General features: G+C 34.0%; 1 protein-coding gene across 1 annotated transcript in view; it reads left to right on the top strand.

Moving 5' to 3' along the window:
* The window catches only part of XRN1 (5'-3' exoribonuclease 1), a 118,181-nt gene that overhangs the window by 19,304 nt on the left and 71,342 nt on the right, over positions 1 to 27,535 (top strand). Inside the window, 12 exon segments of the mRNA XM_079101069.1 lie at positions 1,661 to 1,748; positions 1,832 to 2,000; positions 2,774 to 2,841; positions 7,515 to 7,652; positions 11,147 to 11,213; positions 11,546 to 11,651; positions 13,107 to 13,196; positions 15,046 to 15,202; positions 16,595 to 16,714; positions 22,499 to 22,668; positions 24,057 to 24,177; positions 24,274 to 24,372. Coding sequence (XP_078957195.1) covers positions 1,661 to 1,748; positions 1,832 to 2,000; positions 2,774 to 2,841; positions 7,515 to 7,652; positions 11,147 to 11,213; positions 11,546 to 11,651; positions 13,107 to 13,196; positions 15,046 to 15,202; positions 16,595 to 16,714; positions 22,499 to 22,668; positions 24,057 to 24,177; positions 24,274 to 24,372 — 1,393 coding nt within the window.

The following is a 27,535-nucleotide window of genomic DNA, read 5'->3' as shown; positions in this document are numbered from 1 at the left end:
CATGGTTTACAGGGTTTTATTTCCTGGGATCTCCATTATATGACATTGGTCTATATGTCTTTATGCCAGTACCCATGTTTTGATTAATGTAATTTTGTAGTTAGTGTTGAAATTAGTTAGAATGTGACCTCCAACTTCATTCTTTTCAAGAGTATTTTGGCCATCTATTCAGGGTCTCCTGAAATTCCATATGATTTTTAGGACAGATTTTTTCTGGTTTTGTGAAAAACATCTTTGGGATCCTGATAGGGATAGCATTGAGTCTGTAGATCCCTTTAAGCATCTTGGTATTAAGCCTTCCAGTCCATGAACCCAAGACGTCTTTCCTTTCACTTGTGTTTCCTTTAATTTCTTTCAGCATTTTGTAGTTTTCAGTGTACAAGTCTTAGCTCCTTGGTTATGTTTACTCTTAAGTATTTATTCTTTTGAATACTTTTATAAATAGAATCACTTTCTTAATTTCCTTTTCAGATTGTAAATTGATGGTGTATGGAAATATAGCTAATATTGAGGTACTGATCTTGTACCCTCCATATGTGCTGAATTAGTTCCTTAACCCTACCAGGTTTTGTATGTGTGTGTGTATATTCTATGGAATTTTCTATTTGTAGAATTATGACATCTGTAAATAGATTTAGTTTTACTTCTTCTTTTCAGTTTCAATTCCTTTTCTTTCTTTTTCTTGCCTAATTGCTCTCACTAGAACTTCCAGAACAGTGTTGAGTAGTTGTTTGAATAGCTTTGGTAAGGTAGGCATCCTTTTCTTGCTCCTGATCTTAGGAAGCAAGCTTTCACTCTTTCACTGTTGAGTATAACATTAACTGTGAATTTTCATGAATGCCCTTTATCATACTAAGGAAGTTTCTTCATATCTTAGTTTGCTGAATATTTTTATCATGGAATAACGTTGAATATTGTCAGATGTTTTTCTGCAAAATGATGTGGAATTTTTCTCCCCTTTATTCTATTAATGTGATTTATTACATTAATTTTTTCATGTTGAACTGTACTTGCATTCTTGGGCTAAATCTTGCTTTATGAGATATTTAATGAATTGCATGTGAGATATTTATTTTGCTCTTGTCTTCATATATTCTTACTTATGATTAAATTCTCAGTATAGGCTGGTAATCAGAAATATAGAACCCTATACCAATTCAGATAAGAGAAAGAAGAGATATTGCCTCACTTTGTGACTTGGACTACACTGAAATAGATGTAAAAATATGTATTCCCTCCTCTCTGTGCTTTCTCTAATGGCCAACCCTAAGTGAGCCTGGTCACTGATTTCTTACATTTCTTCTATATTACTTAGGACTTCTGAATGCTGAGAGTCCTTCCACAAAAAGCATATATAAACCAATTATTATTAACTTACCATGCTACATTTTTATCTTTACTTTTATATAAATTATATGCTTTAATTATAAGACTTAACTTTTTTTTTTTTTTTTTTTTTTTTTTTTTGCGGTGCTGGGGATTGAACCCAGGGCCTTGTGTTTGCAAGGCAAGCACTCTACCAACTGAGCCTATATCCCCCAGCCCCTTAACTATCTTTTAATGATGATTTTGATTTAAACTTTGCTACACTTTTCAACTTGGACCTTAAAATATAATTTACTTTGTTTTGATCATCTGATTGTAATCTGATTGATTACAGGGTGTGTGCACCAGAAGAAACTACATTTCACCTTTTACATTTGTCTTTAATGAGAGAATATATTGACTATGAGTTTTCAGTGTTAAAAGTAAGTATTGACTTAGCCATGGGTCAAATTTTTGTATGCAGAAATCTCTACAGGGTTTCACTTTGTTTTCCATTTTACCTTAGGAAAAGATCACATTTAAATATGATATTGAAAGAATTATAGATGATTGGATTTTGATGGGATTTCTTGTTGGCAATGATTTTATCCCTCATCTACCTCATTTACACATTAATCATGATGCACTGCCTCTTCTTTATGGAACATATATTACCATCCTGCCAGAACTTGGGGGTAAGAAAATTTAATATTCATTTGAGGCTACCTTAATTTAGTATTGACTGAACCTAAAAGCGTCACTCGGTTTATTAGATTATTGCAAACCCAACTAAACTAAAGCCTAAGGTGCCAAGCAATGAAGTTGTCATTTTCAGTGATTCCCAAGGAAAGAAAGCAACCAGAGTCATTGATACCTCACAACTCTTTAATATAAAAATTCCCAAGAAATATAATTTTTTAAAATTTGATTTTTTATTTGGTTTCATTTTAATTAGTTAATTTAATTTTAATTTAGTTTCCTGAGAAAACCAGCAGAAGTTGTCAGTTCATTAACTTCATATTTAAGTATAAAAATTCAGTGTATCTAAATAGGTTTGCATCAGAGTATTTAATATGAAGGAAAGATTTTTTGGTTAAAGACACAATGGTGATGCTGAATAAAACATAAAGCAGAGTAACAAGACATTATTTTTTCCCAAGCTGACATACCAAAATGAAATGATCTGTATAGATTCTAGAACAGTTTAGTTATTGCCAAGTATGACTGAAAATATGGAAGAATGATTATTATGTGAACCTAGAATTTCTTATATTTGCTCTGTGCATTAATTTTGTGTATTATGGAAATACAAAGCTCAGAGAAACTAGGACTGCTATATATAGCCCAACTCAGTGTTTTTTCCTAATTAGTAGAATATTGACATTTAATAATTCGTGAAAAGAATTTTGTAGAATTGTTTATAGAAAAATGTCATTTTTAGTACAATTTTGGATTTTGTTCTTTCCAGGTTATATTAATGAAAGTGGGCATCTCAACTTACCTCGATTTGAGAAATACCTTGTGAAACTATCAGATGTAAGTAATATAAATTTTTGTTTTCCTATTCCAATGTAGCTATATATGGTTAGAAACTGTTTTAGTCAGCTTTTTGCTGCTGTGACTAAAAGATCCGACAATTGTAGAGGAGAAAAAGTCTATATGGGGGCTCACAGTTTCAAAGGTCTCAACCCATAGGCAGCAGGCTCCAATCCTCGGGGCTTGAGGTAAAGCTGAACATTGTGGCAGAAGAATGTGGTGGAGAGAAGCAGCTCACATGTGGTCAGGCAGCAGAGAGGAGTTCATTCACCAAATACAAAATAATGTACCCCAGAGGCACACCCCAAATGTCCCCCGTCCTCCAGCCATACCCTGCCAGTCTTCAGTTACCCTCAGTAATTCCATCAGGGAATTAACTCCCTGATTGGGTTAAGGCTGTCATAACCCAATCATTTTTCCTCTAAATCTTCTTGTGTTGTCTCACACAGGAGCTTTGGGGATACCTCACATCTAACCATAACAGTGTTATGGGGCACAACTTAGAACAGACCGAGATGCCCATCAATGATGAAAAAAGAAAATGTGCATATATACACAATGGAGTTTTATTCAGTCATAAATAAAATGAAATTATTGTCATTTGTAAGAAAATGGATGGAACTAGAGACCATTAGTTAAGCAGAATAAGTCAAACTCAGAAGGTTAGGGGGTCCTTTGTTTTCTTTCATATGTACAAGCTAAAGAGGAAAAGGAAAAGAAAGATGGGTTGGATCTCATAAAAATGAAAGGGAGATCAGTAGAGAAAAGACACCAAGGGGCAGAAAGTGGGGAGTGAGGAAGGAAGTGCTGGGAAGTGATAGTGTTCCTCTCTGCTGCCTGATCACATGTGAGCTGCTTCTCACCACTGAGAACTCCAAATTTGAGAGTCTTTATTAAGCCAGCGGACTCACTGTCTCACACAATGCCCCAAAAATGGCTATTGGGAGAACAGCCCTGACCATAGGGTTGCAGGGGTTTTTATACCAAAAGTCAGTACATCAATCATAAGTGCTATGATTCAAAATTATAAACTAACATCATGGGATCTGAAATCATTAGCAGAGGAGGAAGTGGGTCAAAATGACCTTATTTAGGTAGAAACTAAAGAATGGTTACCAACATCTGAACAATCACTGTTGACATTACCGTTAAAATGGTACGTTGTTTAGGAAACTAGGAATCAAAAAACACAATTTTTCATTGTACAAGAATTGCCATTTCACCATTTTGTATTGCCAAATAAGTCATGCTAAGCAAATGTTGACAGGGACAGAGACCGGGCGTTCCCATGGGAGAAGCATTTCCTACATAACATGGAGTCTCAGGGTAAAAATGGAGTCTGCTTAGTCATTGCCCATATAGCCTGACCTATAACATTTCCATAGAATCAAACATGTCACACACATCACAACAGTAACCAATTAAATAATAGCAAGAAAAAAAGAAATTTATAATTGTCCTCCCAGTTACTAATTACATTTCACCCTAAATTCAGTTGATCCTCTCACATTTTTTCATCAGTGCATTAGAGTTGTACATACTGATGGGATTTGTTGTTGCATATTTGTAACAACGAATATATTTTAATATAACAATATAATTTGACCACTATCACTTCCTAGCACTTTCTTCCCTCACTTCCCACTTTCTTGGCCCCTTGGTGTCTTTTCTCTACTGATCTCCCTTTCATTTTTATGAGATCCAACCCCATCTTTCTTTTCCTCTTTAGCTTGCATATATGAAAGAAAACATAGGCCCCCTAACCTTCTGAGTTTGACTTACCCTGCTTAACATAATGGTCTCTAGTTCCATTCATTTTCCTGCAAAATGATGACAATTTCATTTTTATTTTTGACTGAGTAAAAGTCCATTGTGTATATATGCCACATTTTCTTTTTTCATCCATTGATGGGCATCTAGTCTGATTCCATAGATTGGCAATTGTGAATTGTAAACATAGGTATGCATGTATCACTGTCGTATGATGGCTTAAATTCTTCAGAATAAATACCAAGGAGTGGTATAGTTGGATCCTATGGTGGTCCTAGCCTTTTGAGGAACCTCCATACTGATTTCCATAGTGGTTGTACTAATTTACAGTTTCACAGCAGTGTAAAAGTGTTCCTTATTATCCACATTCTCTCCAGCATTTGTTCTTATTTGTATTCTTGATGACTGCCATTCTGATTAGTGTGAGATGAAGTCTTTTGGATTTGCATTTCCCTAATTGCTAATGATGTTGAACATTTTTTCATATATTTGTTGGGCATTTGTATTTCTTCTTTCGAAAAGTATCTTTAATTCATTCACCCATTTATTAATAGAGTTATTTGATTTTTTTAGTGGTAAAGTTTTTTGAGTTTTTTATATATTCTAGATGTTTATCCTCTGTCCGAAGAATAACCAGCAAAGATTTTCTCCCATCCCGTAGCGCTCTCTTCACATTCCTAATTGTCCTCCTTTGCTATGCAGAAGCTTTTCTATGCGATGCCATTCCATTTAACTTTGTCATTATTCCTGAGCTTTAGGGGTCTTATGGAGAAAGTCATTGCCTGTGCCTGTATGCTCGTGTGTTGACCCTATGTTTTCTCCCAGTAGTTGCATAGTTTCTGATCTAATTCCTAGTTTTTTGATCCATTTTGAATTGATTTTTGTGCAGGGTGAGAGATGGGGACTACTTTCTTCTACATATGGGTAACCAGTTTCCCCAGCACCATTTGTTAAAAAGGCTGTCTTTTCTCCAGTGTATGTTTTTGGTACCTTTGTCAAGGATCAGATGAATGTCGATGTGTAGTTTTGTCTGTATTTTCTATTCTGTACCACTGGTCTGTGTGTCTTTTTAGGGAATACCATGCAGTTTTTGTTACCTTAGTCCTGTAGTATAATTTGAAGTTGACTTTTGTGAAGCTTTCATCATTGCTTTTTTGGCTTAGAATTGCTTTTCCTATTCTGGGTCTTTTATTCTTCCAAATGAATTTTAGGACTGTTTTTCCTAGTTCTGTGAAGAATATCTTTGGTATTTTGATGGGAATTGCATTGAATCTGTATTTGCTTTGGTAGTATGGCCATTATAACAATATTAATTCTGTCTCTCCATGAACATGGGAGGTCTTTCCGTCTTCTTGAAGTCTTCCTCAATTTCTTTCTCCAGTGTTCTCTAGTTTTCATTGTTAGAGGCCTTTTACCCACTTGGTTATATTTATTCCTAGGTGTTTTTTGAGGCTATTATGAATGGAATTCCTTCTCACAAGATTCATTGTTGGTATATAGGAAAGCTGTTGATTTTTGTACATTGATTTTGTAACCTACCATTTGCTAAGTTTGATTATTAGTTCTAGCAGTCTTTTGTTGGAGTTCTTTGGATCTTCTAGGAATAGGATCATATCATGTGCAAAAAGTGATAATTTTGACTTTTTCCTTTCCTCTTTTTATACCTTTTGTTTCCTTCTCTTGCCTAATTGCTCTGGCTAGAATTTCTAGTACCATATTAAAATGGAATAGTAAGGGCTGGTGTTGTGGCTAAGTGATGGAACACTTGGCTAGCATGTGTGAGGCACTGGGTTCAATCTTCAGCGCCACATAAAAATAAATAAATAAAGGTATTGTGTCCATCTACAACTAAAAAAAAAAAAAATTTTAAATGAGATCAGACAACCTTGTCTTGTTCCAGATATTAAAGGAAATGCTTTCAGTTTTTCCCCATTTACTATAAGATTTGCTTTGGCTTTTACATATATAGCCTTTATGATGTTGAAGTAGGTTCCTTTTATTCCTAGTTTCTTCAGTGTTCAAAAAAAGTCCCTAATTGAGCTGGGGAGATAGCTCAGTTGGTAGAGTGCTTGCCTTGCAAGCACAAGGCCCTCGGTTCAATCCCCAGCACTACAAAAAAAAAAGTCCTTAATGATCCACTGGATTTCTTTGATGTCTGTGGTGATTTGTCCTTTTTCATCCATAATCTTATTAATCTAAGTCTTCCTTTTTTCTTTTGGTTAGTTTGGCTAAGGGCTTATCAATCTTCTTTATCTTTTCAAAGAATCAGCTTTTTGTTTCATTGATCCTTTGTATTGTTTTTCTATTCTCAATTTCAGTGATTTCAGCTCTACCTTAACTACTTCTACTAGATTTGGAATCAATGTGTTGTTCTTTATCAAGGGCCTTGAGATGCATCCTTAAGACTGTTTATTTGGGATCTTTCTGATTTTCTTATATAGGCACTCATAGCTTTAAACTTTCCTCTTGGACCTGCCTTCATAGTGTCCCAGAGATTCTGCTATGTTGTATCAGTACTCTCATTTGAGTCTAAGAATTTTTAAATTTCTCCCTTGATTTCTTCTGTGACACATTAATCATTCAAAAGTGTATTGTTCAATCTCCATATGTTTATATAGTTTCTATAAGGTATTGTTATGCTGATTTCTAATTTCATACCATTATGATCTGATAAGATACAAGAAATTATATTAGTTTTTCTGTATTTGCTAAGAAGACTTTCTTTGTGTCCTATAAATTGTCTTTATTTGCTTTTTATGTTTAATTTTCATAGGGAAGATGAGGTCCCCATATGTGTAAAAAAGTAATTTTCTATACTCAGAAATAGTCATTGTGTGTAACGTTTGGTTTGTCTTCCAGAGGTACTTGAATCGTTTTTAAATGGATTTAAATTTTTTGTGCAGTTTGATCGGGAGCACTTCAGTGAAGTTTTTGTGGACCTGAAGTGGTTTGAAAGCAAAGTTGGTAACAAGTACCTCAATGAAGCAGCGGGTGTTGCAGCAGAAGAAGCCAAGAATTATAAAGAAAAGAAAAAATCAAAGGTGTCCCTTTTTTTTTCAGGTGTTCTTTCATTTTTTTTAGCTGTAAGGTAAAACTGATACTCCTTGTTTCTCGAGTTCCTTCTAATGATTTTGGAGTTGCCTTATTTCATTTTCATTTTTTCTTTCCCGTAGACATTTAAAATTTGTTTTGACTTCTTTTTCTCTACTAGATTCTATCATTTAGATCTGATCCTTTTAAAAGTAATTTATTGGGGCTGGGGATATAGCTCAGTTGGTAGAGTGCCTGCCTTGCATGCACAAGGCCTTGGATTCAATCCTCAGTTCCACCAAAAAAAAAAAAAAAATTTATTTTTACCCCTGAAGAAGGAACGTTGTTTTTTCTTCACTTTTTCATTCTATTAATAAGTGTGGAAACATTTCATAATATGAGTCGAGAAAATTAGTTTTTTAAAAATAATCATTTAAACCATGTTATTTAAAAAAATGAACCAATATACTAGTTTTAAAATGTGCATATTCATAGCATTTATTGTCATGAGACACATGATTTTTCTTTTAAAATGATTTTTATATAAAATACATTAATAGGCTAGGTTAGTAGTAATTAGTAATAAAATATCCTATGAATGTCATTTGCTTAATTAAAGTGAATGATAGAACTATTTAAAATATGCTAGTGTCCTGCAAAACATCTCTAATCAATTCTAAAGAATGTCTTTGTGTTGACTTGAAAATAAAACTTCTGAAATTTTCTTGAGCCTATCCTGTTATGGGATCTTGATAAGTTTCCTGCACTTTCCTTACTGTACTGGTTCTATGTAGTTTTCAATCTAATATCTCTTGTTCTGAGAGGGTTAACTATCCCATTTTTTCTGGAGTGCTCTTTCCTATTAATAAGCTCTTCCTTAGTGAAACTTGGTAATGATCAGTCCGCTTTCCACCTGTGTGTTTTTTCCTCCTAAGGAAAAGCTTTGCAACTCTTTGGGAACCTATATGTACAGAACTAGCATGTCAGTAATCCCTGGTTCCCATGCCTCAGCTCATTCCTTAAACTTCATCATCTTCTAGACATGTGTGGCTAACTTTAGAGACACTGTGCAGAAATAGCTTCAGCCCATGAAGTCAATAGAGGCTATAAGTTGGATGAAGAAAAGGATATGAAGATAAGGGAATAGGGAGAACTAATGGAAGTCATTGGCAGTGATAGGCAATCCAAAAACAGGAGGAGACTGGGATTGTCACTCAGTGGTAGAGCACTTGTCTAGCATGTGTGAGGCACTGGATTCAATTCTCAGTACCACATGAATAAAAAATAAAGGTATTGTGTCCATCCACAAATAAAAAAAAAAAAATATATATATATATATATATAAAGGAGAGAAAGGATTGAGATCACAATGGATGAAAAACAGATGGGCAGAATATGAAGGATAGACAAATGGAAGAGTTATAGAAAAGCAAATGAATTGCTTAGAAGAGAAATAAAGAAGTGGAAGATAGAGTCATAAGAATGATAGGATTCAAGCTGGGCACAGTGGCACATGCCTGTAATCCCAGCAGTTTGGGAGGCTGAGGCAGGAGGATGGCAACTTAAAGCCAGCCTCAGCATCTGAGAGGGGCCAAAAGCAACATAGCGAGACCCCATCTCAAAACATTAAGAAAGGACTGGAGGATGTGGCTCCACTGGGCTCAATCCCTGGAATAATACCAAAAATACCAAAAAAAAAAAAAAAAAGGATTCAGAGATACAGAAAATAGATGTTGTAACCATTGAATTCAATTATAAAGGAATAGAATATTAATTCTAATATCAACAGTAGCCTAAATTTTTGGCACATACAAATACATATATTAATAAATGATACAAGGATTTGATATGGATTGTACATGTTGTTTAAAGTAAATGAGATATTCTTCATGTATGTTCCTGGAGTACGAATAATTAAATATATTCTTCTTTTATACTGATGAGATTCTCTTATTTATCTTTGACCTGACTTCTAAGTTCTGCATGATAAAAATGTATAGCTTTTGGACGGTGGTATATGTAGCTCAGTTGGTAGAGTGCTTGTCTAGCATGTATAAGGCCCTAGGTTCAATCCCCAGCACCACACACACACACACACACACACAGAGTTTTAGAAATTGATTATCAAAAACATGTATGCAGGGCTGGGGAGATAGCTCAGCTGGTAGAATGCCTGCCTCACAAGCCCAAGGCCCTGAGTTTGATCCCCAGTACCAAAAAAAAAAACATGTATACATTACTTATTATATTTAAGCTTTTACAGAGTTCTTTAAGGATAATTTCTTTTTTTAATTTTTTATGTGTTCTTTTTAGATATACATGTCAGAGTATGTTTTGACATACATACATGGAGTATAACTTGTAATTCTTGTGGTTATACATGATGTGAAGTTATACTGGTCATGTATTCATATATGAACATAGGAAAGTTATATCCAATTCATTCTACTCTTTCCTATTCCGATTTTCCTTTTCTTCCCTTCATTCTCCTTTGTCTAGTCCAATGAACTTCTGTTCTTCTCTCCCCACCCCTTATTGTGTGTTAGCATCTGCATATTAGAGAGAAGACTTTGGTTTTTTGGGTTTGGCTTATTTTACTTAGCATGATTTTCTCTAGTTTCATCCATTTACCTGCAAATCCATAATTTCATTCTTTATGGGTGAGCAATATTCCATTGTGTACATATGCCTCATTTTCTTTATCCATTTACCTGTTGAAGGGCATCTAGATTTGTTCCATAGCTTAGCTGTTGTAAATTGAGCTGCTATAAACATTCATGTAGCTACATCACTGTAGTGTGCTGTTTTTAAGTCCTTTGGGTATAAACTGAGGAGTGGGATAACTGGTCAGATGGTGATTCCATTCAAAGTTTTCTGAGGAATCTCCATACTGCTACATCACTATAGTATGCTGATTTTAAGTCCTTTGGGTGTATGCCAAGGAGTGGGATAAATGGATTAAATGGGGGCTTCCATTCCAAGTTTTCTGAGGAAACTTCATACTGCTTTCCATAGTGGTTGCACCAGTTTGTAGTCCCACCAGCAATGTATGAGTGTACCTTTTTCCCCACATCCTCGCCAGCACTTATTGTCACTTGCATTCTTGATGATTGCCATTCTGACTGGAGTGAGATAAAATCTCAGTGTAGTTTTAATTTGCATTTCTCTAATTGCTAGAGATGTTGAACATTTTTTCATTTATTTGTTGACTGATCATATTTCTTCTGTGAAGTGCCTGTTCAGTTCCTTTGTCCATTTGTTGATTGGGTTATTTGTTTTTTGGGTGTTAAGTTTTTTGAGTTCTTTCTGTATCCTGGAGATTAGTGCTCTATATCATGTGCAGGTGGCAGAGAATTTCTCCCAGTAGGCTCTCTCTTCACATTCTTCATTGTTTCCTTTAAGGATAATTTCAGTTATTTTTAGCATTTTTTAAATATCCCCTTTAAATGTCTCACTTTGAAATATAACTTACCATTTATTTAATGATGATTTATAATTTTTATAGGGTCAGGAAAATTCTGTATGTTGGGCTGCTTTAGACAAAAATGAAGGTGAAGTGGTAGCTTCTAAGGGTAAGTACAGACTGTGTAGTTTGATATGCTGTTACTTTTTTATGTTATTAATTTGTGAGAATAGTTATAATTTCATGTCAGTACTAAATTAGTATTAGATTGGACAGATTGCTATAATAGTTGATAAGAATCAACTTTGGGCTGTGGAGATAGCTCAGATAGCTCAGCTGGTAGGGTGCTTGCCTTGCAAGCACAAAGCCCTGGGTTCAATCCCCAGCACTGCCGAAAAAAAAAAAAAAAAAAAGAATCAACTTTGATATGCATTTATCAAAGCATTAGATGAAAAACAGAATATTCATACTTGTCAGTCAATATTTTTCTTTTTTCCCCAGATAACTTAGAAGAGGAGACTGAAGATGATGATCTATTTGAAACTGAGTTTAGACAATATAAAAGAACATATTACATGACGAAGATGGGGGTTGATGTAGTCTCTGAGTATGTTTTTGCCAGTCCTTTTACTTTAAAGTAAAAAAATTAGATTTTGCAGTTCTTCAGAAAACAGCACAATTTTGACAAAGCAGTAGGAGAGAAGGATTTTTTGGTTTCATAAACTATGGTAAATTTCAACCAGTAGGGTAAGATTTTGGAGCAGGTGATATTAACTCTGACATGTATTATAATTCTGTGATAAAAATTGTCAAATAGAGAAATTTATCCTTATACACAAAAAGTATATTACAAAGTTTCTTAAAATAGCAAAAATTAAATGTCACAGTAATCAGCCTCTGTATCACCACCAGCAGTCACCAGCCCTCATCTCCACCTCTTCATTATCTGCACAGCTGCTATACTGGTACTTGCAGAAATTTCATAGTAATTTGGAAAGACACATAAATTTTAAAGACAGGACACAAAATCATATCTATAGTGTACTCATTAATACTTTTTTAAAAACCAACGTAGGGGACTAGAGTTACGTCTCAATGGTAGAGCACTTGCCTAGCATGTGTGGGGCACTGGATTCAATTCTCAGCATCACATATAAATAAATAACATAAAGGTTCATTGACAATTAAACAAAAGAAAAATCAAAACAAAGTAGGTGTAGATAAAAGGCTAATGCTGGTGTGGTGGTACACGCCTTTAGTTCTACATACTTAGGAGGCTGAGGTGGGAGTTGACTTGAGCCCCAGAGTTAAAAGACCAGTCTGGACAACATGGAGAGAGACCATCTCAAAATAAAAAGACTGAAAAGAAACATACAAAAATGAATAGTGATTGCTATAATGGAATAAAAATGCTTGTTTTGATTAGTAAGGAAATACTTGTTTTATAATAAGAATAATATATTTGATGTTTAAAAGCATATCTCCCAGAAATAAGGAGACATGGAATTACTTAAGTGACTACTTTGGGCTTTAGACTAGTGCCTGTCTTGGTAATTCAAAGATTGATTTTACCCAAACCTTAAATGATAACATTTGGTTTTTGAGAAAAGGGATTAGAAGAGAATCTTGCTCAGCAGCTGTAGCACTTTTGAAAGTGTATTCTAGCTGCTATGACCAAGTTTTTCAAGAACTTTCTGATTTGCCCATCCAATCCCCACTATTTAAGAGAGAAACAGTAGTGCTTTATAAAATGTTTCATTAACTAAGTCTTCAAACTTTAAACCAAAAGTGTCATGTATTTACTGGTCAAATATGCACAGCAGGTTTAACTCTTTTGGTAGTTGGTGTAGTTAAACTATGAGGCAAACCTTTCGTGTGAACGATGGAATTTTTTAATATCTTGGAGTTTTCTTATTCTGATTTTTAGGTAGCATATACTTTGTAGTTAATTCCTTGATTTAATAAGCCACATGAGGTAAAATGTATGAACAGATATGCTCTAGAGACACCAGCCTGTCTTCAAAAAAAATAATATAATGAAAATATTTCTTTCTCTTTTCAGTGATTTTCTGGCTGATCAAGCTGCATGCTATGTTCAGGCAATACAGTGGATTTTGCACTATTACTACCATGGTGTTCAGTCCTGGAGCTGGTAAGAGCATATTTTTTTTTGTTTCTTTCTATAAGAATCTCATTTAGGCATTTCTTTTTCTTTTATTCTCCCTAAGGTAATTTTTTTAAAAACATCCTATAGCTAAGTTTAAATAAGAAGGAATCTCATTTTTAAATGAAAATACTTAAAAAGATGCTTCTAGCCCTAGCAGATGACCTATAATACAAGGTCTTTGTTAATCTGAGGATGTAAAATTCTCTATTTAGACAAATCAGAGCTGAGGATATAACTCAGTTGTAGAGCACTTGTCTAGCATAAAAAAAATCCTGGTCTTGAGTCCCAGACATCACCAAAAAAAAGAGAGAGAGAGAAAGAAAAGAGTATGACTTGAGTTTTGATAACTGTCAGATCTGGGTTAAATTTATGTGGGAGTGTTCATTACATTCTCCAAATTTTTGTGTGTTTAAAGGTTTTTTTTTTTTTTCCCCAAGTAGTAATAATTTTTGAACACAGGACTAGTTGTGTGCTAGGGTGGAAAAAGAGAAAGAAATTATTTGCTTTTACTGGAAACAATAATAATTTGCCATTTCTCTTCCCTATTTCAGCAAATCTCATTCAAAATCATCCACCAAAATAGAAAAATAACAAGTCAAAAATGATGTAGTGAATAGTAAAGACTTAGGTGATAATATAGCTCTGTTTTGTTTTTGTTTTTGTTTTTTTGGTAAGAGAGTTAACATAAGTTATTCCTTTTGTTACCAGACATTAAGACCAGGCACTTGAGAAGCATGTTCTCGTTTAATCTTCACTACTGAAGTAGAGATTGTTTTCTCCCTGTTATAGATGAAATTAATCCTCAGAATGTTTAATCTTCCCAAGTTTTTACACCCCAGAACCAAGTCCAAGTGTATCTGATTCCAGAGTCTATATATTTCACATTATTCCTCCTTTCCCATCATTTTGAAACATAGTCCACAATTAGAGACTATAAACACACACATATACGTACACACACATACGTATCCTGAGCCAAACAGCTAGAGAATATCAAAAAAATTTTAAGTGTGTATATTGAAAACTTCGTAAAAAAATATGTAAAGATGAAATGGTATAAAATATGAAGTTAAAGATGAAATGATATAAAATAAAAACAAAATTAGTGTGTAGTTTACATGGTTTAATGTAATCTACACACTAAACATGTAGATAAACATGTAGGTACATGGTTTAATCTTTATTATAAATACGTACTCGAATTCAAAGAAAAAAGTTCTTAGAGTTGACTATTAACGGCCACATAAGCTCAGACTCACTGTTTTTCCCTCTGTCCTTGTGAGCTAATTTAAGATTTTATCAGAACATTCAGCTGCTCCCAGACCCTTACTTGAAGGTTCCAGGGCCAAGTGACAAGACTAAAGATCCTCTGACTAGCTCTTTATTGTCCAACCTATGGATTGGAAAATTCATGATGAGCATTTTGTGAATTAAAAGAAGTATTACAAAGCCAGGATCAGTGACATGCGCCTGTAGTGCCAGCACTATGGAGGCTGAGGCAGGAGGATCACTTGAGACAAACCTGGGCCACAGTGAGACCCCATCTCAAAAACAGGAAAAAAAAAGGCATTGCATTACATGCATCTTTCAATCACCTGATATATTTCATTTTAGAAATGTAAAGCTACACTTTAAAATTAAGGAAATGTAATATTTGTTGCCATTATAGAATCTGTTTTTTAGCAGTGCTAATATCTTATACTCAGATGGTAGAATGTGGGTAATACTTAATTTTTCTTTAAATTATTGCTATGTAGTGTTAAACTATTGAAGATATATTTTTTTTCACTTGTTTCATAGTTTCCAGTTGTTTAAAACTCATTTCGTTTTGTAGGTATTATCCTTATCATTATGCACCTTTCCTGTCAGATATCCGCAACATCAGTACACTCCAAATCCATTTTGAACTAGGAAAACCATTTAAACCATTTGAGCAGCTTCTTGCTGTACTTCCAGCAGCTAGCAAAAATTTACTTCCTGCATGCTATCAGGTAGGTTTTAGAATTGAATGTTTTTATGTACTTTTTCATATTTAAGAGGTCCTTGTCCAAATTTAGAAACAATAATACACAAATTTACTCAGTAGATAAATACATTTATTTTCAGTTTTAAATACAGTATTTCTTTAACTAGTTCCTTGATAAGTTATTTCTGGATTTAAAAACTGGTATTGTTTTAAAAATGAAAAGACTTCATAAGCCATTCAGAGCCTAGCTTATTCATTTTTAGCACCTTTAGATACATCTTTAATTTGTCTCTACATTGAAGCTACCTCATTGGTCTACACATTTTCAGATTCATTCCTGTTCTCTATTATATACTACCTATTAGAATATGAATGTTTTTAGTAAGCAATTAGCAGTATTACCTCCATATATATTTAGATTTTTAAGGATTTCATTTATCAAACTGAAAGGTAACATTTTATATAACAAGAGGAAGACAGAGCCAACAAAATAACTAAACAGATTATGAAAGTAAACTTCTTTAGTTCTTCTAGAGTATCAGTATATTCTTCTAATTCCATGGTCTGGTTCCAGGAAAGGTACACACACCTCTTGCAGTGTCAGATTCTGACATTTAACCCAGCCTTTATCATGTCCTCTGGCCTCCCCTCCTAAGTTTCTCTGATGCTTCTTCCCTTCCTTTGGCCATATTAAACATTGGTATTCAGCCACTGTGGGCCAGTATGACCATGCAAGTGTATTATAGCCATGATTGTTCTATTGGCACATTGCCAGTGCCATATTCTTTAATATATTGAGTATTGTTCCAGGAATATGTTGTTTTATTTCTTTAACAAAATTTTTTTATCAATTTCTGTATTCATTCTTTATGCTTTCTTTTTGTAAGACATCTGTATGCTTTATCTTCCTCCATTATAAAATCTTTAATAATGAAAAATGTGTATTATTGGACTCTTTGATGTTAGTAATTCAGTAGTTCTTGGATTTTAGTTGTTTATTTCTTTAATTCTGGATGACAGTTGTTATATCACTTAATAGAATCAATTAGGACACAAAGAATTTTTTTTTAATGGTGGACTACATAGAAGTTTATGAAATGAACTGAAATAAAGTCTGAGAAGAAAACAATTTAAGGGGTACGTCTTATCCCCTAAATGAAAAGTTTTTAAAATGATAAAGTTCAGAGTAAATATGGGTTTGCTACATAACTAAGTGAATGAAACAGGAAAGTGAAGAATAGTAGTGAAATTCTTACAGTTGAAAATGAAAATATAGCAAGTGCATTACAACATCTAAAATATAAAAATTTAGTTGGCTTAGAAGTTTTAAAGCGTAACTTGTGAGGAAATATAAATACATTAATTAAAAGCTATATTAATATTCTTATATTTCTATTCTGTTATTTTATTTTCATAGCATTTGATGACCAGTGAAGACTCTCCAATTATAGAATATTATCCACCTGATTTTAAAACTGATCTAAATGGAAAGCAACAGGAATGGGAAGCTGTGGTATTAATACCTTTTATTGATGAGGTCAGTGCATGTAATTATATACATTCTTAATCAGAGATTATTTCACTTAAGTTAATGAGCAGTTGGTTTTTATCACCACTTATATTTTGTCAGTGAGATTTAGCCACCCTTCAATTGTGTGCTTCAAAACTACGTAGGGGCTGGGGTTGTGGCTCAGTGGTAGAGCACTTGCTGAGCATGTGTGAGGCACTAGGTTCAATTCTCAGCACTGCATATGAATAAGTAAAATATAGGCTCATCAACAACTAAAATATTTTTTTAAAAAACTTCTATGTGTATTAATAATAGGAATGGAATGGCTTTACTAATATTAGACAAAGTAATAACTTCACAGTGAGGAATATTATCAGAGATAAACAGGGACATTTCCTATGTTAAAGAGTCAAGTTAGTTCATCAAGGCATGTAGCTGGGCATATAGCTTAGTTATAAAGTGCTTGCCTAATAATGTGTGAGGCCCTAGGTTTGATCCCCAGATTCACACACACACACACACACAAAGACAGAAAAATTCTAAATATACATGCACCTAATAACAGTTTCAAACACATGAAACAAAAACTCAGAATTGAGGAAGAAAGACAAATTCACCATTATAGGTAGAAATTTTGATACTTTTCTCTGAAGATTTGATAGCACAATTATAGCACAAGAGAGAAAATAAGGATAAGGATTTCAGTAAAAATAGATTTCAATAATAACTATAAACTTACTCAACTTCATTAATATTTATAAAACACTATACTGAAAAGGTATGTTCTTTTAAGTGAAATGATGGAAATTGCCAAATTAGAATACATGATAGACTTTTCAGAACTGAGAGATATTGAGACCCATTTTTACTTCATGGAGAATTATTACTCAAACTCTGAGGCTAGTAGGGTCTACCTGTAGGTGTGAGCTTCTTGTCTGCGCATATACACACACAACCTTCTCATTTGAGCATTTGTCAGGCTTCCTTTCATATCTGCCCCTTTTTCTCACAGTGTTCTAGCTGATTTGTGTATAATGTGGGAAAATTAGTAAAGTTAAGCATACATTGACTATGCAATCCAGCAATACACTCAAGTATTTATCCTAGGGAAATGAAAACTGTCCACACAAAAACCTGCACATAAATGTTCAGTACAATTTTATTTGAAATAAGTACAAACTGGGAAAAATTCAAATGCCCTTCTTTAGGTAAATAAACAAATAGTGCATCCTCATAATGGAATAACTTAGCAATAAAAAAGGAAAAAACTATTGATATAAACAACTTGAATGAAAAATGTTTACTTAAGTGAAAAAAGAAGACCTGTAAAAACTATTACTTTAGTAGTATCATATTAACGTCAGAGTCCTGGTTTTGATAATATACTAGGTTATATGTAAGAGATTATCACTAGGGAAAACTGGAGTACATGGGAATACTCTGTACTATAATAATTCACAACTTCTTGTGAATCTGAAATTATTTTTTGAAGTGTACAGTACAGTTTTATTAACTCTAGTCACCATATTCCAAAATTTACTCATCCTGCATAACTAAAACTTTGTACACTTTGACCAGCCTTCCTCTGTCTTCACCCTATTCCCTGCCCCTACCAGCCCCTGGCAACAGCCATTCTACTCGGCTTCTAAAGAGTTCAACTTCTTAGATTCCACACCTATGTAATATCATGCAAAATGTCATCGTTCTGTGCCTGTCTTATTTCACTTAGCGTAAAGTCCCCCAGGTTCATTCATGTTGTCACAAATGACAGAATTTCCTTCCTTTTAAAAATTGGGTAAGTATTCCATTGTGTATATATACCGTATGTATATTCTTTATCCATTCACTGTTGACCGACCCTTAGGGTAAGTCCATAGCTCTGCTATTATGAATAGTGCTGCAGTGAACTTGGGAGTGCAGTTCTCTCTTCACCATAGGTTATATCATTTTCTTTGGATATTTACTCACAGTCATCAGATTGCTGGATCAAACTAATGTTTTTAATCTTTTTAGTAATCTACATACTATTTACCTAATAACTATACTAACACATTTTTTTTCTTTCATATCCTCACCAATAGTTTTTGTCTTTCACTTTTTCATGATATAAATCCTAATAGCAATAAGACGTTATCTCATTGTGGTTTTACTTTTCATTTCTCTGGTTATCAGTAATGTTGAACATTCTTTCATATACCTCTGTTGTATGTCTTTTTTGGCAGGGCAGAGGCAGGGCCTCATGTCTAGTAAGCAAGCACTCTTCCCACTGAGCTACACCTGAGTTCTGTGTGTCTATTCAGATCCTTTGCTGATTTTTATCTCTTTTTGTTTTGTTGTTAATGAGTTGAATTCCTAACATATTTTTGGATGTTAGCCCTTTAAGAGATGTGTAGTTTGCAAATATTTTCTCTCATTCCACAGGTTGTCTCTGGGCTTTAATATTTCCTTTGCTATGCAGACATTTTTAGTTTGCTGCAATCCCACTTGTTTTTGCTTTTGTTGCCTGTTCTTTTTCAGTCATATCCAAAAAATTGTTTCCCATACCGTGTCAAGAAGAATTTTCCCTGTTTTCTTCTAGTTGTTTTACAACTTAAATATTTAAGTCATTCATCCATTTTAGTTGATTTTTTGATGATGATGTAAGATAAGGATCTAGTTTCATTTTTCTTCATGTGGCTATCTAATTTTTCCACCACCATTTATTAAAGAGACTATCTTCTTCCTGTTTTATGTTCTTGGCATCCTTGTCAAAGATCAGTTGACAAATACTAGATTTATTTTTGGGCTCTCTAGTTTCTTCCTTTGGTCTATATGTCTGTTTTTTTTGTTTTTCCTGAGTGTATTTTTATGTATGTTCACCCTTCGCATTTTCTTTTTCGTAAATTGCCTTAATTTCTCTTTTCTTTTGATTTTTTTAAGTTACTTTGAATGTTAGGAGTGTAAGGCCCCCCAAAAGGAAACCCCAACTCTGTCCCATGGATCGACGGCAACCCCAATCAATCGCAGGAGGCGTCACTTGATGCAAACCGCAAGAGGTGTTTATTCCAGCGCGCTGGGACCCAACTCGTGACTCACGCAGGAGTCGAGGAGTCGAGTCCCTAGCAGAAAATCTTGTAGGTTTATAAAGGCAGAGACCACACATCGGGAGGGGTCGCACATGAAAGGGGGAAAAAGGGGAAAAAGGGGGAACAAAGCTGCCGGGAAATTTCAAAGGCGGTCTGGGTTTGCTGATAACATACAACATGTTTCATTGTAATGTTGTAAAACATTGGTTTTACAACAGGGCGTAGATTCTGGTCAATAGTTTCTGCTAATCCTACTGTTTGAGCACTATCTGGCTATCTGGCTCAATTTACTCTTTTACTCTCTGTTTGGGGCTGATTCCTGGAACAGCTTTAAGGGCTTTGTTCCCATTACTGGGAGGGAGACCTTAGGGAGTTGAGATAAAACAGACAGCTTAAAAAAAAATGTCCATTCTTTCAGGAGTAGTGTTTTCATTATCACATTTGTCTACTGATTTGTTATGTAGTATCTTCTGTCACATACACTTTCTTTTACTTAAAAATATCTTTTCCCTTAAAGCTGTTAGACTTTTTCTATTTTGCTTCAATAAGAGTTTATTGCTCTAAATCATCAATAGTCTAGATTTTCTCTTAATATTTATATGTGTATGCATCTTTTTTTATAACTGAATAGGTAACAATGACAATATCATTACTTAAATATCTGAATTACTATGTTTGAAGTATATTTGGGTCCATTTTTAACTCTTTTCTCTGGTCTATGGGTTTCTTCGCATGACAATACAAAAATGTTTTTATTATAATGGCTGTATAATGGTAATAGGATCTGGTAAGACTAATTCCAAATTCTTTTGTAGTATTTACACATTCTTCCACGTGAACACTGACATCGTTTTGTTCTCTTTAAAAAAGCAATTCTTTTTTTCCATTATGGGAATTTAACTCAGGAGTGCACTACTAGCCCTTTTTTTTTTTTTTTTTTTTTTAATATCTTTCCCATTCTCCCTTCCTTCTCCCCATTTCCAACCTCCTTCCTCCCCCCTCTCCACCTACTGCGAGTGTATATCATATAAGAGAACATTCAGGCTTTGGTTCTTTTGGAATTGGCTAATTTCACTTAGCATGATAGTTTCCAGTTCCATCCATTAATTGGCAAATCCCATAGTGTCTCTCTTCTTTATGACTGAGTAATATTCCTTTGTGTATATGTACCACATTTTCTTTATTCATCTGTTGAAGGGTACCTAGGTTGGTTCCATAGTTTTAGCTATTGTGAATTGATCTGCTATTAACATGAATGTGGCTACATCACTATAGTATGCTGATTTTAAGTCCTTTGGGTATATGCCAAGGAGTGGGATAAATGGATTAAATGGGGGCTTCCATTCCAAGTTTTCTGAGGAAACTTCATACTGCTTTCCATAGTGGTTGCACCAATTTGCAGTCCCACCAGCAATGTATGAGTGTACCTTTTTTCTCCACATCCTTGCTAACATTTATTGTTACTTATATTCTTGATAACTGCCATGCTGACTGGAGTGAGATGAAATCTCAGTGTAGTTTTAATTTACATTTCTCTAATTGCTAGCAATGTTGAACATTTTTCATGTATTTGTTGACTGATTATATTTCTTCTTTGAAGTGCCTGTTCAGTTCCTTTGCCCATTTATTGATTGGGTGGTTGTTGTTGTCATTATTATTATTATTATTATTATTATTATTATTATTATTATTATTATTTTGGTGTTAAGTTTTTTGAGTTCTTTATATATCCTGGAGACTAATGCTCTCTCTGAGGTGCAGGTGGCAAAGATTTTCTCCCATTCTGTAGGCTTTCTCTTCATGTTCTTTACTGCTTCCTTTGCTGTGAAGAAGTTTTTTAGTTTGATATAATCTCATTTATTGGATTCTTGATTTTACTTCTTATACTTTCAGAGTCTTGTTGAGGAAATCAGTTCCTAAGCCAACATGATGGAGATTTGGGCCTACTTTTTCTTTTAGTAAGCACAGGGTCTCTGGTCTAATGCCTAGGTCCTTGATTCACTTAGAGTTGAGTTTTGTGTAGTGTGAGAGATAGGGATTTAGTTTCATTCTGCTACATATGAATGTCCAATTTTCCAGCACCATTTGTTGAAGAGGCTATCTTTTCTCCAATATATGTTCATGGCACCTTTGTGTAGTATGAGAAGCCCTTTTTCAATTTTATTTTGAGACAAGATCTCCCTAAATTGCTAAGGCTGGCAATTTTAGAGAATTCCTGCGATTCTCCAGCCTTAGTCTACTAAATCACTGGAATTACAGTTGTGCACCACCACACCTGACTAAAAAGTATATATATATATATATTTTAAACTGTCGTTATTTTGATTGGAATTATGTTACACTTTTAAGTTGATTTAGAAAGATGGGACAATTGCTATGCCACTGTAGAATGTGTGAAGAGAGTAATACTGTATGATTTATGATATTATGATAAGTTCATGTTTAAAATTTTTATGTAATAAATTGGAGGAGTTTCGGTAGTTAGTTAAGATTTTATTTGGGCTGGGATGTAGCTCAGTAGTCGAGCACTTGCCTAGCATGTGTGAGGCACTAAGTTTGATTCTCAGCACCACATTTAAGTAAGTAAAATAAAGGTCCGTTGACAACTAAAAATATATATATTTTTTTAAAAGATTTTGTTTTTCAAACATAAATAATGATTCTACATGGAAAAAAGGATTTATTCTATACTTTAAGATTATGAAATTATTAAACTTTTAATCCTTCTTTTGTTCTTTATATTCAGAAGCGATTGTTGGAAGCCATGGAGACATGTAACCACTCCCTCAAAAAGGAAGAGAGGAAAAGAAACCAACATAGTGAGTGTCTAATGTGCTGGTATGATAGAGACACAGAGTTTACCTACCCTTCTCCATGGCCAGAAAAGTTCCCTGCCATAGAACGATGTTGTACAAGGTAAGATTAAGTGGTAATTTTTCAACAACAGAAGAGCCCTCTGACACCAAAAAAGTTTTGAATATTTGGAGAATTAACAAATGGTTTGTGACAGAGGCAGTTCATAATTAATGAGCTGGAGGTGGTGACATGTACCTGTGTTGCCAGCAACTCAGAAAGCTGAGGAGGAAGAATCACTTGAGCCCAAGAGTTTGACACACTCTCAGCAACACAGCAAGACCCTGTCTCAAAAAAACAAAACAAAACATTACAATTAAATGAGTTTTATCCAACTTGCCAAGGATCACAGCATCTCTTACACTTTTTCTTATATTTCTCCACCTTGGTCAGATTCTACTCTTTTCTTCTGTTAATATTTGTATTTTTTCTTTCTAATGTATGTCTCTGCCAGTTGTCTCACTGTAGAGGGTTTTTGTTTTGAATTTTTGTTTTCATCGTCAGTGTCTCTGCTGCCAGCATTATTTCATATGCTATAAACTGGCCTCTTGTACCACCAATCACCCAACTAGAAAGAAAAGTAAAAGAGCCACTCTGTTATCTAAAACCATTTTTTTTTTTCTCTTCTTAATTAAAATTCCTATTTTGTTTTTTCTCTTTTCTTTTCTTTTTTGGTACTGGGGATTGAACCCAGGGAAGTTTCCTATGGAACTACATTTTATTGTTTTTATTTTTTATTTTGAGACAGGGTCTCACTCAGTTATTTAGGCTGGCCTCAAATGTAACAATTCTTTTTTCTCAGCCTCCAGAGTTTCTGGAATTACAGGTATATGCCACTTGTGTGGGGTTTTTTCTCTTATCTTCCCTGCACCTAATCTACCCTGAAGGTAGTTGAGTTGCAAATAAAGTACACATCTATCATTTGTAGTATTTCCTCTTGTTAAAGCAAGTAGAACATTGAGGTGGATATTGTAACATATTAATTTTTGGATTTTGAGACATGAAAGGTATAGAGATTTGTGTTATACTTTATACTTTATTTTATAAATCAATTATACATATGGTTTTAAGTTTCTGGGGGAAATTCTCTACTTACAGGCATGGTTGTATGTAGACCAGTAACAACAGAGAAGCTAGGATATCCTGCTCAGTATTCTCTTTGTCTTAAGGAACTAATTGTGGGACTGGGATTGTGATTCAGTGGTAGAGCACTCGCCTAGCATGCCTGAGGCCCTGGGTTCGATCCTCAGCATCACATAAAAATAAAATCAAGGTATTGTGTCCACCTACAACTAAAACAAAATATTAAAAATAAAAAAAAAAAGAACTAATTTTCATTCTGTTCTCTGAAAGTCAGAATGATTCTTGTGAAATAATTAAGGGGAAGTTGAAAAACTATAATTGCTTGTAATATTTGAATTCTTAATTAAATACCTTGATTTATTTTCTAGGTACAAAATAATATCATTAGATGCTTGGCGTGTGGACATAAATAAGAACAAAATAACCAGGGTTGACCAGAAGGCGTTATATTTCTGTGGATTCCCTACTCTGAAGCACATCAAACATAAAGTCAGTGGCTATTTAATTCCGAACATTTTTACTTTATTAAATGTGATCTGCTTATGGAGAAAGAATTAAAATTAAATTCTTTGAATTCTTTTAAAGTTTTTTTTGAAAAAAAGTGGTGTTCAAGTATTCCAGCAAAGCAGTCGTGGAGAAAACATGATGTTGGAAATCCTTGTGAATACAGAATCAGATGAACTTGTACGTACTTCATTCATCATTTATTAGCCACTTATTTTGCATAAAAATGTTTGTAGTCACCAAGGTGTTTACCAGTGAGGTATAATGTGCTATAATAGCTCCAGAAGTTCACATTCTAAATAAGGATGAAGAAGAGAAACATTTACACAAATTACAGTGTAAGATCCTGTATAATTGTAACACAATGAGCAAAAATATGCTCCAGGAATTTGGAAAGGAGATAAACTATGCAAGCGCAAGATGTTAAGTACAAACTTGTAGATGAAACTAGTCTTGAGCTAGGTGCAAAAGACATATAGGGCAGAGAGGAGAAAAGGATGGGAAAGACATGCTGGTTGAAAGAAGTATGAACTGGAAACTTTTAGTCAAAAACAAGTGTGATAAATTGTTATTCTTTTTAACCTTTTTGAATGTCTGAAATATTTCTTAATGCTTTTAGAAAAATGTGATAAAATTGAGCAGGAATAAACCTGACTGAAACAGAGGACTTAATGGGAAATAGTGGATAATAAAGTTAATAAAACAGATTGAGGCCAGATTATTATAGAGGATCTTGAATACCAGACTAAGAAGTTTAGACTTTTTGTTTTGTTTTTCCATGACTACTATATTGAAATCAATATTTTACTAAAGATTAATTTGGTGGTATTATCATAGACTAAATTGCATCAAAGAGCAATGGAAGAAAATGGGGAAGCCTGCAAATTCAGAGGCTGTAGCATTACATTTCAGTGATAAGAGCCTACACTGTGGAAGTGGCAACAGATTAGATGAGCAAGATGAAATAAAATTGACAAGTTTTATTATTTGTTCAAATACAAAGGGCAAAAAGAGAAAGAAAACAGTAGATATTACTGAGCTACCTAGGCTAATCAACTGGGGAATAATTGTAGTTCACTGAATAGAAAAGTTAAAATAGAGGAATTGCTGGTTTAGAGTGATTGATGAATATTGATAGAATTTTGTGGTGGTACTACATCATTTAACTGGAGCTCCTTTGCTAGTCTTTCTTAATGTTTCACAAGTGATAAAAGCCCTAATGCCCTAAGGTGTTCATTGTATGCAATAAATTTACTAATTTTCCATCCATTTACAGTGATGCTAATTATGAATCATCCTTAGGAAAATTCAGAAAATACTTAAGTCCTTTTTGGGAGATATTGTACTTCAGATGAAAAAACTCAGTGAAGTGGGCTGGGGAGATAGCTCAGTCTGTAGAGATCTTGCTTTGCAAGAACAAAGCCCTGGGTTCAATCCCCAGCACTGGGGGAAAAAAAAAAAAAAAACTTAGTAAGAAGGGCTGTTTATTTGCAGTTAAATGCATGGAGCTAGAGCAAAGAGAGGATTCTACAAACTGTCAACAGAGAATCGATACCTTAGGCCTTGAGACTCATTTCCTCAAAGAAAAGGTACGTCAGGCATTCATAGTCTCAACATAAAGAAATACCCACAGTTAAATAGGGTGCAAAAGAGCCAGTAAAAGTAGCATAGTGAGCCTGGCTACTTGGGAGGCTGTTACAGGCGAAATCTCAAGTTTGAGGCCAGCCTGGACAACATACCAAGACCTTGTCTCAAAATAAAATTTAAAAGGTCTGGGGAATGTAGCTCATTGGTAGAGTGTTGTCCTAGCATACATAAAACCCTGGGTTCAATACCCCTTGCCACAGTGGAGAGAAAAAGAAAAAAGTAGCATTGTGGGCACAAAAAATGATTCCCAAGTTAGGTAGTATCACAAAAGCATGGAACAGGGGCTGTATGTTTCCTAAGTTAGAAAATTAAGTGTAAAAACTAAAACAAGGTCTTTGAATTTGAGTATTGATGTTGGCCTTGGAGAATTTCATTCCAGTAGATTGGTGGAGGCAGAAGTTCAATTCCTAAAGACTAGACTAATGCTAGGTAAATAGGAAATATCAATAACAGATACAAAGCCTTGAACAAAAAGTTTGTCATTGGCAAGAGGGCTAGAAACAACTGTATGTAGAGAAGAGGCATCTCATCAAGCAAAATCCATACAAAAGAAGGGAGGTAGAGCAAATGGAGAAGGAAATAACAAACCACTGTAGCAGAAAAGGATGTTTATGATAACAGGATCCCATATGAAGTAAAAAAAGTTTCTTCTAGATCTTAAAGAATTAATCTACAAAAAGAAGACACTTTATTCAAAAACTGAAAGGATGGAAGAATAAAATCAGAAATAGATATATAAAAGGGAATAGGATAATTGAGGGATGCCTAATTCTAATGTTGAAACTTTTTTTTTTCATTAGAATAGGTATTCTCTTATTTTCTGTGTTCACTTTAAGAAATATCCAAGAATCAAAATTAAGTTACTAGAATAAGTCTCAAAATAATCATCTGTATTGTTAAAGAAATATTTTTTAAAAAATGATTAAGGATAATAAGCCAAAAGGAATGAAAATTTATATTTAAACTTAATTTTCTACCTCAAAGTTGTTTTCTAACCTACTTGTACAAATTAAATAATAGTTTCTTTTTTTAAAAATATGTTTAGTTATAGACACAGTGCTTCTATTTTATCCATTTATTTTTACATGGTGCTGAGAATCGAACCCAGTGCCTCACACATGTTAGGCAAGCACTCTGCCACTGAGCTACAGCCCCAGGCCAATATAGTTTCTTTATTTTATACAGAATATATTTGTTCTGTATTTCATAGTTTACAAAAGCTTTTTTATATACTCTTTTATCGTTAATATTGCAAGGGGGACATTATTCCTTTCTTCTCATAAAAGAAAACAGTCTCAGTGGAATTAAATGATTTGCCTGTTTCTTTAAAATATTTTTTGTAGATAGACATAATATCTTTATTTTATTTATTTTTATATGGTGCTGAGGATTGAACCCAGTGCTTCACACATGCTAGCCGAGCACTCTACTGCTGAGCCACAACCCCAGCCTCTACTGAAGATTTTTAGAGCTAAAAAAGAGGAAGAACCCAAATTTGGAACCATCTCCTGACTTTTAGTCTAATGGTTTTTTTTCCCCATTATACCTGTCACAAACTGAAATAAGATCCTGTTTCTTAGATTCTGTTTTAAATATTTGACTATTGATAGCCCTTTTCTAGACATTGCTGCTGTTCTTTTCACTTTTCTCAGTTACCATTAGAAAGATAAGCAAGACAATTATGAATGTAATGGAT

The sequence above is a fragment of the Sciurus vulgaris genome (genome assembly GCF_902686455.1).
Source record: "Sciurus vulgaris genome assembly, chromosome: 10".
NCBI classification, from domain to species: domain Eukaryota; kingdom Metazoa; phylum Chordata; class Mammalia; order Rodentia; family Sciuridae; genus Sciurus; species Sciurus vulgaris.
This window is presented reverse-complemented; position numbering and strand designations above follow the sequence as displayed.